At 38.0% G+C, this 12,822-nt stretch overlaps 1 protein-coding gene across 2 annotated transcripts in view; it reads right to left on the bottom strand.

Moving 5' to 3' along the window:
- Nucleotides 1-5,372: 5,372 nt before the first annotated feature.
- The window catches only part of MEGF11 (multiple EGF like domains 11), a 356,197-nt gene continuing 348,747 nt past the window's right edge, over nt 5,373-12,822 (bottom strand). For both annotated transcript variants that reach the window (XM_037833634.1, XM_037833633.1), the window contains exons 25-26: nt 9,005-9,211; nt 5,373-8,353 (exon numbers count right to left, since the gene is read on the bottom strand). In XM_037833634.1, coding sequence (XP_037689562.1) covers nt 8,184-8,353; nt 9,005-9,211 — 377 coding nt within the window. In that variant the 3' untranslated portion in view covers nt 5,373-8,183. The remainder of the gene's footprint in view (nt 8,354-9,004; nt 9,212-12,822) is intronic.

The raw sequence follows: 12,822 nt of genomic DNA, 5'->3' as shown, positions 1-12,822 counted from the left end.
CCAGCAGCAGATTTTGCAGCATTTTATTGCCCAGGCAATATTGCTTTAGTGCTGGTAGTAGAGAAATTTGAAGTAAGTGAAATGCAACTTAGTTCCATCACCATATCCACCAGCAGGCATGGATAATTATTTTCACAATGCTGATATCTGAGTTTTGCAGTATGTTATAGAAATATAGTCCAGTTAAATCTTTGGTTTAGTATGTCTGAAGAATACAGTGAGAAGTTAATTTCTGCTCAAGTGGTACCACTTAAAGGCATGTATTCTTTTAGTGTGTAAGATGAAATAGTACCTTGAGTTTAAATAGAATGCATTTAGGCATTGTACAGATTTGCATTAGTTTTATTCCACTACATTATTGACATCAATGGAACAACTAGTTTCTCATTCAGAAGTGTGCCACTAATATTTAGCATTACTTTTGAGTGGATAATATTAAGCACTTACTCTGCAGTGTTCTGAAAGTTTTGTCAACTGCGGTGATGCTGTTCAGGATGATGGGGTGTCCCAAGAAACATATATTTGTGGGCTTGCACAGATTACTGTGTTTCATAGTCAATCTTCTGTCTTTTGCGGTGCTCATGATGTGTGGGGTGCACAGAAGGCATTGCTGTAGTCAGTCATTTTGATTTTCTTCTGTAGCCATTTTATTATTTTAGTGTATTGATTATAAAGATACTATTACCTATTTGTAAATTGCTACTTTGTATTTTATGCATGCTCTGTAACTTGATATTTTTTTTTTTTTTTAGTTATTGATTTGGAATATATATTCACATTCTAATAAACAGTTATAGGGAGACTATTCCTTATGTTGTCAGATTACATTTTTCCTTTGAGTACTTTGGATGTAGCCCTGGAATATTTGATTCTGATGAATAAGAGCATAGATCTTTGCATTACAGGGTAAGCATTGAATTTGGGGCATCAGTATGTGAATTCAGCTTTGGTTTCAGACATGCAGTTCAATATATTTTTCTTATGAAAAGTATTATCAAAAAACATTAGGGAAGTATTCTTTGTACTTTCATACATAACAGTATCTCCAGACCCAGGAAAAGGCTTCGTTTCTTATTTATTTTACTCAAAATTGCTAGTGAATGTTCTATAAAACTATTTAAGAAATAATTTCGTGATTGAATATGGATTCATGATTGAATATGGATTAAGAAACTTTGAGTTTTTAATCAAGTGTAGATTCAATGTTGCCTTGGGCATGGTTGACTCTTGGGGAAATTCTAAGAAACATTAGGAAATTAGTAGAAAATGACTTCGCTTTTCAGCAGATTTCATTCTGAGTAGTTTCTCAAAAGATTAATTGTCTCTAGTAAGAAACATCAAGTTTTAAAATATAATAATGCAGAGCTCAAAGCTGCTTGACCCTTCTTTTCAGTTATTTTAGCTTTGAATGATTCTTTTTACCTGTGTTATTCTCCTGAAAAGTCAGTTAACCATCGTGCCTTGATTTAAACTTGTATGTCATTGTTCTCTAGTACTATCTCTAATAGAAGTTGTCGCTGTATAAGGGTATGTTATCTTCAGCCATTGCATTGAGTATGCTAAATTGTAGCTCTAAGAAGAGGTGTGAGCCAGTAAGTTATGCCAGAGATGTTTTAAGTTCTGAAGGGTTCTGCGGAAAAGTTAGACTTCTTGAGAGTTTGGATACCCTTCAGAGCTAGTCACATTTATTTTATCATTTGGAAAATGAACAGCTTACTTTTTGTTTTTAGTGACTTGTATGTACAAAATACAAATAGTTTCAGTGGTTTGAGCTATTGTGATAGCTACCTTAAAGAGAAAAGGCTGTACTATTTAGACAACTTTGGCACACTAGAAGCAATTGTTATGGCCCAGATAATTCAAAAGCTGAGTGAATAATTAAGAACTTATTCAAACCTGTTAAGTTTCCACTTATTGATCTTTTTTTTCCTCCAAAAGGAAAAAAAATGGAGATTGGTTATTTGACTTCTCACAAACATTATAAACCTGAAAAAATTTTCAAGTCATTGGAAAATGTGAACTTTTTTACAGTCCCTATATAAAATAAAAATGAACAAAGTACACAGAAGAACCCTTTTCTACTACATAATTTAATGGGCATCTTAACAATTAGATAAGGAATTATGGCACCATTGTCAAAAGAGAGGAGGGCTGATTGAATTTTCTTTTCATTAGGGCTATGCTGATGTCACATCTCTTTTTGGGAATTGACAGGTCATCTTTCCCACTCATTTATATGACATACCGAATGAATTGGGGTTATCATTCTAACGTTTTTAAGAATGGCTGTGTCCCCTAAACTGTAGGAGGCTGATGATAACAATAAAGTGATATAAAATGCTAATTTTATTACAGCTTGTATAAGGGAGAACATTAGGCTGTGAGAGGTAATTTTAATTAGTATATCCATTTTCTTGAAAATTTTAATTGGAGTATGGAAAAAGGATATTTGAAAGGATGTTTTACACAAAGCATATATTAGAAAATATGCGAGTTAAAAGATTGAAAATAGCAGGTGTGATAGAGCAGTGGATTGGGTTACAAAGATGAGTTCTAGTCACAGCTCTTCAGTGATTTCATATCTTCCAGTTAATTAGGGGACTTGATTACATAATTTCTGGGGTTCATCCCAGCTCTAATTCTGTAATCCTATGCGTGAACTCTATCTTCAGGTAAAACCAAATTATTATACATTCTAACTAATTTAAATGTAAGTAAAAATCAGGTGCACAATTTATGTTTTTGATCTTATCACAATAACTTTATTAAAATGCCATCTTTATTTCCATGTTAGCGGCATTAAATAAGATGAAAGCTTTCTGAACATTTGCAAAATGACTGTCAATTTCAACAGTTCACATCAGAGTACCATATGTGCTAAGTGGGGAGGAGTGCTTGACAGACGGCTATGTCAACTATAAATTGGGAACTGCTTGTTTTTTGGCTTTTGCTGTTCTAAAAAAATTCTGTATTTTAATTTATATTTAAAAACGTATTCATATTTGGGAAAAAGAACTTTTAAAAACATTTTGTGTTTAATTTTTTATTAGCACTAGTAAGAAGATACAAGAAGGTAGATCAGTCCACAAACCTAGCTATCCAGTAGAACCAGCGATTAAATCCAGGCATCCGGGTTTATGTGTGCTCACACAAGACATAAATGGCATTATTATTATTTGGCTGTTGGTAAAGTAATCTAATTATTAATAGTACAAATGTTATTTGAATTCAGTTCTTTAACATTTATTAGGCATAGGATTGATAGTTCCTGACACAGATGTGAATACAAGATAGCATGTAAATTGGTTGTTAACATTTTTTTTTTTAACCAGTGGTGGTAGTGAAAATTAGTAGCCCACAGGATTCCTGTCCAACTTTTGAGTCAGTGTGAACTTAACCTTTTCCTAAACCACTAAATCTCAGATTTTCCTCCACCCCAAAGAGTAAAGCGATTTTAGCATCCATTCCCCTATTGACAACTTTCAGTCTCTCAGCATACCATTTTCTCTACTTTTTTTTCTCAGGTATCTGTAGAAAAGTGGTGTGGTCCCTGGTCATATCTTTAAGAGACTGATGACTGTTGTACTAAGCCATGTGCCAAAGCCTTTCATTAAGTGGGCCAAGAATAGTATAGAAGAAGTTAGTGCCTTAAATGAGAAAGTCTGGAGACCCTAAGAAGCTACTCTATTTCTGTAAGCTATCTTTGATATGAAACCATCTCTGGAAGAGGCTGTTAGGTTGTGGTTTACATTAAAGTGGATACCTAAATAACAGTACCTTTAAGATCTAAGGTCCTGGTGCTTTCTCTCATTCAAGGCTCTGGAGAGCAATCTGCTGGCCTAGACAATGGCTTGGTAGGCAGAAGCTGGAATGGGGCATAGAGGGAATTTACAACTGAAGCTACTGACCAGAGCTTCACCTTCTGTGGGTTTGGATTGGACAATCTCTGAGAATCTTTCTAGCTGTGTAGGTCAGGGAAGAAAGTATATATTCAGCATTCTGCTAATCACAAGGGCCCTCCATTTATCCCTGTCCTTTAGTAATTGCTAAATTGTAAGATCCACAAGGGTAGGAAATGTATTCTGTTCCAAATATTTACATCTTAATATCTATTCCCTCCACCTTCACCTCATGCCAGAGCTTTTCATGTATGGGTACTCAAGTAACTTATTAAATAAATGATCTTTTCTTCTTCAAGTCTGTCCTTCGTGTACATTTATTATAAGGGAGGACTATCTAATAGAGTCAAGGGGCTAATCCTTGGGTTCATTCTGTTTAAGATTGGGTAGCTGTAGTCTGAGAATGACCAGTTTTGGTGTTTTGTTTTGTTTTTTTAAATGGGAAAGTTTAAATGTAAACAAAGGGATAAAGAATAGATTAGGGATCTCCCATGTATCCATCACCATTTACCCTTAAATGGAGAGATTATCACGTCTGAGAAAGATTTCTGTCTCCTGTTGTCACATACTGATTAAATGCCTCTTCTTTTATCCCTCTGGTCAGATGAATGATTAATAGAATGTACTCTTATCATTCTTGGATCTTCCAAATTGAGCACACAGCCTGCAGCAATTGGCCTTTGGTTATCACTTGTAGTATCCTGAGCCTTGCATCTCATAAGTCATAATTGTATTCTATTATTCTTGGTAAATACCTTTTTTGATCTTGTCACACTTAATTGTTTGTCTTTCACTGAGATGTTAAGCCTCAGCCCTTGAGAATTGTCTAAGACTCTTTCTTAGTAAGATTTTTCTTTTCTGGATGAGTCAATTTTTAACTAGCAAAAAATGTATTACTGTTGGTTAAACATTTTACTCAGATGAAATAACTTTGAGTATCATGTAAGCCTTGTGATCCGAAAAGGTGAAAGGTTTTGTTGTGACTTAAATATGAAGATTTATACAAACCTTTGAATGTACGCAGAAATTTTAAAGTTATACCATTGAATGTATTTGATAAGCTATTTTTAGCATGTGTATTTCATTACAGAACTAATCCTGCTGCTTTTTTAAATCAGTAAGCTGAATGATTATGTTTTAAAAGGCCCTAAAACTGATGTACCTGGGTAACAGTATTGGATGATAACTTATACTAGTGGAAACCTATTCATTCATTTATGCAAATTAGGTGGCCCTCACACTTGCCTTTATTCCATTCCATAGAAATACCTTTGTGCTTCTGGAACTAAGCACAAGCTGTGTAATAGTTGTCTTTGAGTCCAAATCTTTATGAAAGGAGAGAAACCCTTTAATTTTGATATACTGATGTATATGATGTTCTTCAGCAGTTTTTGGACATGAATATGTTGATCCCATTCATTACTTTAAAGGAAGAGACTCCCTTGTTATAAATTTGATAGAACTTTTCCACTTTATTTTCAAGGATTTATTGGGATAATTTTCACTCTTCTAGCTGCCTAAAGTGACCACACAAAATGTAGGTTAGCTCTGTCTGTTAGATTATAACTACATTTTCAGTTTGCAACAAGACAGTAGGCATTATTTAAAATCAGTTTGAGAAGTTAATTTTATTTTGTACTAGGTTCAATACCTCTGCAGAGTGAACAAATATATTACAAATCTGTTAAAAAAAAGTATTGCCATTTCAGTCTCACTTATGCTGTTGTACAATAATTGTATTTTCTTTAGTCACTTGAATTGTGAGCACATCAATTTATTTGATTGAAAATTTAGTTTCTGTGAAATAATTGAACAGATCTTTCCAAGTCACCAATAAAATGAACTGAATCACAGTGCACATACTTAGGCTGACCATGAACCTATTTGTGCCAGTGCTGGATAGAAGTTCCTAACAGTTGCTCTGTAAGATTGAAAGGTCTTTTATAGGTAACTCAGGTATGTGAAGGCAGCTGCTTTCACCATAGATTAATCACACCCTCTGCCTTTCCCTTCTCTTTATTGCCTGATTTGAATTTTGTTACATTTCTTTACAAATCATTGCATGCTAGAGCTGAAGCTTGTTAGTACTCCTTTTCCTCTCTGCTTCTCCCTAGAGAGGGCAAATAACTTGACCAGGGTAATAACCAAATCTTTTGACCCAGTGCTCTAGCAATTCCACCATGCCATTTCTTGCTGAATACCTTTGCCCACAAGATAGCTGGCAAAAGAGAAGTGCAACTTGAAACTTGAATGATGATGCTTGTTTGAAGTTTGCCAGGTAGCAGTTATTGTACATGCAGGGTAAGAAAAGAAGATAAAGCCTGGGATTGAGATGAAGTTTCTCTTTGCTGGTCTAACTTTGCCATACTCCTTGATCCTTGCTTCACAAAGATAATTGAGCACTGGCTGCCCTAAAACACTGAGGTAAGTCTCTTATCTATATTTCTTTCTACATATGTTTGTGAAATATTTACTTGGATCTCCAAAGTAATTTTCTAGTATTTGTAGTTTAATGAGGCTTTTTTTGGAACATAAATTTGCTATTCCTGACCTCTTGCCCCCATGCACACATGCAGCATTCATGAAAATATTATATATTTTGCCCTAACAGTAAAATTTGATTAAGCCTTGGGTGAAGTGGGGGGGACTTATTCATTTATTTATTTTCTTTTACTGGTTTGTTACCCAGTTTACCACAGCAGATGTCCAATTTGTATCAAGGGCTTCAGAACTACCATACTTCCTGTAGCAGCTATTCTAGCTTCACAGTCATTTAATTCATTTTCTGTATACCTTAGTACTTTTTCCTGGCATGACTGGTATCAGAGAATGGAGTGGTATAAGGGTGGCCAATAGCTATTGGCTAATTCCTTGGTTTGCTCTTCTTTTGATCTTTAATTCTTGTGAGGAGGTCCTCCTTAGGGCTTGAGGAGTTGGCTCCATTTTGTCTCACCCAAGCCTCAGCTGATCTATGTTCATTAGTAGTGGAAGGTATAGACACATCTGAATACTGAGATCTGAAGCATTAGTTCATTGTAATACATTTTTTGGCCATTTCAGTAGCCAGTGGTTTTAAGGTGGAAGAAGTACTTCATTTCCTTAGACACTGTTAACTGTAAAGTTTTTACATCATGTTACAGCAGCTGGTTTTAGCCGATTCCTTTATTATTTCATTTAGTTTCATCAAAAAAGCCTAATGTACTTTAAGCAACTTAAATATGATACATTCTATGTCCAATTTCCTCTACACTTTTAGATTCCACACTACATCAAGCTTGAAGTTTATGAATAGCTTGAAAGTACGTACTCAGAAGTCAAGGAGTGCCAACCAAATAAAATGGGGAGGTAAAGTTGGTGTTTTTTAGGGATACTTAATTCTTGTCAGTCTGTGATTGCTTACTTAAACCATCATCTCAGAATCTATTTCACATGAATGACTCAGGTGTTGGATGGACAAGGAAGATATGGCAAGGTCAGGACTGACTTGCAATATCCTTGACCTTTGAATTGGCAAATGTGGTAAAGCTGGTCTAGAAATCACTGTTAAAGACTCAAAGAGGCTGCTTCTTTGGAAACTTATGTTTTCCCTTTTTCTTTTTGCCTACTACCACTTATAGGGGAGAAGAGAGAAAATTAATTTGTATTTATTAAGTCCTATTTTAAAAAGTTGAAATTGTCAGCATTAGACTATACACTGAACTCTGTAATATTGGCCATTGTAATTTGATAGACCAGACATACACACAGGTCCTTTATTGATATTGGCGTAGTTTGTTTCTGTGTACTGATTATCTTAGGCAATAAAACAGAGTTAATGGTAACAGCAACCAAAAGTACACATACATTTCAGGTGCTTTAAAGTAATCTTCTTCCCTGCCCAGACCCTTTTTCCCCAAGGAAGGTTTGTAAAACCTATTCTACATGCTTTTCTAAGCATCATGTTTCAGATAAATATTTTATATATACATTTAGTATATATATATATATATACACACACATTTAGCTTTATTTAGTTGATGTTGATGAGTAGCTGAATCATAAATGCTTTAAAAGTCATATAATCCAGAGCTTTGGGGTTGAGCATGGGTGGGTGATAGGCTTTACCTTTGTGAACAGGTTCCTTGAATGATTACCCCAAGCACACGTGGAAGTGGTTCTTTAATTCCAGGTGAATGTAAAAACTAGATGCAGCTGGAGTCAGTCTGACCATTAGTTCAAGTCAAGGGATTGTCTTCTTTCAGAGAGTCAGAGAATATTCAGCAGAGCACAATGCAAGAGAGAAGCTTATCCCTTGTAAGACTGCTCGTCCTGGGAGGGCCGATTGGCAGGGCCCTGTCTTACTGGGAGGAGGTCATAATGACCAGGAATATGGCTGTTCCTAGGTAGGTCATATGGATTCTGGATATAGCTGGTGTTACGACCACGGCCTTCTTGGACCACACTGACTGTGGGCTCTAAGGAATATAGTGAAAAATGAGTTCAGAGAACAGATTAGCTTTGGTTGCCTTGTTGGGGAGGGTGGGGAGAGTTCTATTGTAACTTAGTAGGGAGAGAAACTAGGGTTTTCCAAATTTATGACAAGTATATGTGGATTAGGGCTGAGGCTTGCTTAAGGAGGTGGAAGACCTAAAATGTGCTGTCAGAATTCCACACTGTGATCACCAACAGAGTTAAAATATCCTAGAGATAAGGGTCTCATCAGTCAGCCCAGGGACACAGGATAAAGTGGGAGGAGGTATAAGAGGGTGACTTAGAAATTTGCAAATATATGTTGATTGTTTTTGTTTTTTTTTTTTAAACTGGGATTTCTGTCAACAATCCGTTGAAGTGTGTGTGTGTGTGTGTGGATGGACTCATTCCCCACTCCCAGTATTTCTGCTTCATTCTGGTCCTGGTGTCTTTAAAGCAGAGTTGGCACAAGACTTTGATTCCCTGCATGAGAGGAGGGCAGTGCTGGGAAAGGCAGTTCACCTTACATTCCTTAAAAAGCAACAAAAGAAAGGTTTGTTTTTTCAAGGGTGCATGGGTAGAGGAAGGCTTGTTTTTACTTCAGATGCTGCACTGTTGCCCTGCTTTTCACTAAGTTACTTATTTGAGACACCTACCAACTTCATATATATTTTTATTAGATGGCGACAATGATGGCACATCTGTGTATGGAGAACCCCTGTGCACAGGTGACTTCATTTCTACATAGCTGCTTTCTGGAAGCTTGCAGGTGAGGATGGGTGGATCCTTAATTGTAGCATAAGGGTTTTCGCTGCTATTCAAGGAACAAGTGCTAGAACTGCACATGGATTCTTTCATGTAATCTGCAAAGCAAGAGAGATATCTTAGGACAAGCAGGGACATTAGTCTTCATTTAGATGCCAGAAGCAGGGGACTGTATTTGCGTTTATGTGCCTTCAGTATCCTGGAGTTACTGTAAAAGCCTATGATAATAATCCAAGATTGGCTTACGAAATGTGTTGAGGCTTGCTTTCTCAGGTAGACAGAATTCTTTTTCTGAAAAAACTTATGTTTTTTGGGGGGATAGGAACATTTTTGTGTTGAGTAGTCAGATATAGGACTAGAAAGAAATTAATTCAAGATATTCATAATATGCTTTCATGTCTTTTAATTTTTACAAAATTCTGCAAAGATAGTTAATATGTTCTGTTTTATGGGCTGAAGGCCCAGAGAGATGACATAACTTGGCTAAGGTCACACAGCTAGTAAATGTCAGTGCCAAGACTTGAATTCCGTACCCTGGGATTGATTTCCCTATGCTTTTTCTGTGCTATCCTTCTTCTGAATTCTTTGTGACAACTAAGAAGCTTATGTTCTGAAGAAGTAGCACAGGTGATTTAGCATAGACATCACAAGAAACATGGCTACCTCTAGGTGCCAACTCTGGTGGCATCCCTACCTTCCAGGAGTTCATGATCAGAGTAGGGCAGATTGAAGTGTAACAGAGGTATAAAAAGCACCTCAGTCTCAAGCTAGGTCTTTGGAAAGGTCCCAGTTTCCTGCAAGTGTATCCTCCGGGGTAGTTTAACCCTAGTTCTTATGCATGCTGACTTAACCTTACTTCAGCAATATCTTTCTCTGATCCTGGCAGCTAGGAAAACTCATGCTTCCTTTCCCACTGCTTCTGTTGCATCATCCCCCAAACTTCAGGGTATCTTGGGGTACAAAAGGATGCAAACTGGTTTCCAAATATGAAATGAGGTAACCAACTCCAATGGGGAAAGCAAGCTGCCTTATTGATGGTGAGTCATAGAAGGAAGGAGGACCCTGCCCTTCAACTTCTATACCATTTCCCTTTTGAAGAAGATCGTTGCCTCCTGCACATCTTCCCAAGTGAGGCAGGATTTGCCTGGAAAAATCAGCAGTCTCTGTAATCTGTTTGGCAGCTCTGATTCTCATCCTTCTGGGAAGCTCTGCCAGACGTGTGTCTAGATATAACCACTGCGTTGTAGGGACCTGATTGTAGAAGCGATATAGGAGGACTCAGCTAAATTTCTTTGACTGGTAGCAGAAGTGAATTTCTTGGATGATCTTTTACTCAAACCACCACAAGTTACATTTGGGGGCTGCTATTTATATGTTTCTTCCCCTCAACTTTGTGCCTTGCTTAAAACATGAAGTTAGCATAAATGTAAAAAAGTAAAAGTGGTAGTGCAACTCAAGGGGTGACTAGATGTACTTTGGGCCAGTGAGAGCAGAATGCTCCAGTAGCTAAAGTAAAGTAGCTGTGGGTCACACAAGTATTAGTCTTCTCCCATAACAGGTAGCTGGATGGGAGGGGTTTTATTTTTCAGTTAATGTAGGGTTATTGATGTTTGCTTAGATGGTAACATTTCCTCAATCTTGGACAAAAGGACATTCATCCATTAGTTCCTTTACACACATGTTCACAACACCCTGTGATATAGGTAGAGCAATAATTATTATCCTTCCCCACACCCTCTTTATTGCTTATGAGGAAATTGAGACTGAGTTGGGAAGTGACTTCTCCAGGGTCACACTGCTTATCACTAGCAGTGCAAACTCTAGAATCAGGCTCAGAGCACTTGCCATTACAACTTAGCCCAGAATTAGAGAGCAATGTTGGCCTTGGTCCCATCTCAGATTGCAGCCTCCTTATTAGAGAAGGAAGAGAGAACAGCCTTGTTAGATAATAAGCAGTCCCAGCAAGGACTAAAGGGATAGGTTCAGCTGCTGGTTGAGGATCACATGGGGAAAGTTGGCTGTGGTCCTGCCTCTAGCCATGGGAATTTGCTTCTGAGCAGGGACTGTTAGTACAAGGGAGTGGTAGGTAAGCCCAGGAACATAAATGTGGCCCATCGGTCCCACTTTGGGTTCTCTAAACTGACTAGCCAAGGAGTAAGGCAATACTGCCCACAACTGCTTGTTTGGAAGCTGAGGACTATTATTGCTTAAAGAAGGAATATCTCTGTGTGAAAAATTCTCTTGACATCTCTCCTCTACCCCACCCAGACACACACTCTTTCACTTTGTACTTGGCAGCTGCCTCAGTTGCATATTTCCTAAAACTTGAGGTATAGGAGGAACAGTTCTCTTGGTATATAGCACTTACAGCTAATCTTCAACTAGATCATTTGAAACTTGTTACATCTGTAAAGGGGGCTGGGACAAGAAGGAGTATAATTATACTTTACAAATGAGGAAACTGAAGCTCAGAAAATTTACTGTAATGCCCAATGTTAGTAAGTAAAGCTAGTACTCAACTGTCTTTTCTGATACCAAATCAAGGTTTGTCTCCCTCCCCTCCCCCCAGCAGATCTTATTACTCAGTTCTCCTCACCTGTATCTCTAATGCAAACTGTCTGCAACAGCTTTATCTTACCCTCAACAAGGAATACCTTTTATCTATGGAGCTCCCTGCTGAAATAGAAAGGCCTAAGCTGTTTGTGGATAGCCCCGTTAACTAATTTAGTTATATAGCAACAGGAGATCCCTGAAGCTCTAGCTCAATGTCTATAAGAGCCTCAGTCAGCTAACAGTACTCCTCTTTTTCACCAGAGAAATTGGGGAATAAATCATTTGCCCCGCTTTATAGTAGGAGATGCAGCTTGAAGGATAAAGGAAAAGTTTGGGCTTAGGGAAGGGGATTAGTCTCACGGAGGAGCCAGATCTTCCATAAATAGATCAGAGATAAAGACAAAAGATAGAGAAATGCTTGGGGTTAGGAAGGGCCTTGAATTATGGAGTGATCTGGATCCTGTCTCTGCTGGGAACTGGAGGGTGGGGAAGGGCAAGGCAAACTGGAAAACTCCACCTTAGGAAGCCAGCTGAGTCTGGCTTTCCCCAGCTGACTCACCCACCTGCTGGCACTGAGGGAGGTGGAGGAGGGGAAGAATAACCAGCTGCTCAAAAACACTTCCTCATCCTTTTATAACCCCTCCCCCACTCCAGTCCTTGTACTTCAGGACATTTTGCAGAGAAAGGGGAAGCGTCTACTAGAGCTACCCAAGCTCTGGCAAGTCACTCTTCCAGGAAACAGGCCTGTAATTAGCATTACAACTGAAAGCGTAGCTTACCCTGGTATTTGTTTTCATCTAGTTTCTGCCTCCCAAAGATCACATACAGCCATGTACTATCAGAGAAAAAAGGGGCCTCTGAAATCAGCTAATCTGAACATCTTCATTCAATAAAGGAAGCAGCAGACTCAGGGGAAATGATTTTTCAAGGCCCCTTGTGAGTTTACACTGGGATCTGAACCTACCCAGGCCTCTAGGCTCACACTAACATCTAGATGAGGTCCACCTTAAGTCACTGTGCCTGGAATTTCCAGGCACAGAACATCCATCTTTTGCTTCTCAGCCTACTACTATTACAAGAAAGCCACACGGCCCTTCCTCTTCCTGGGCTGTACAAATTAATATCCTTTTCTGGATTGAGAGACAGGGATATGGTG

This window comes from Choloepus didactylus, chromosome 4 (genome assembly GCF_015220235.1).
Source record: "Choloepus didactylus isolate mChoDid1 chromosome 4, mChoDid1.pri, whole genome shotgun sequence".
Lineage (NCBI taxonomy): Eukaryota > Metazoa > Chordata > Mammalia > Pilosa > Megalonychidae > Choloepus > Choloepus didactylus.
Note: the sequence above shows the minus strand (reverse complement) of the source record. Positions and strands in the feature narration are given on the sequence as shown.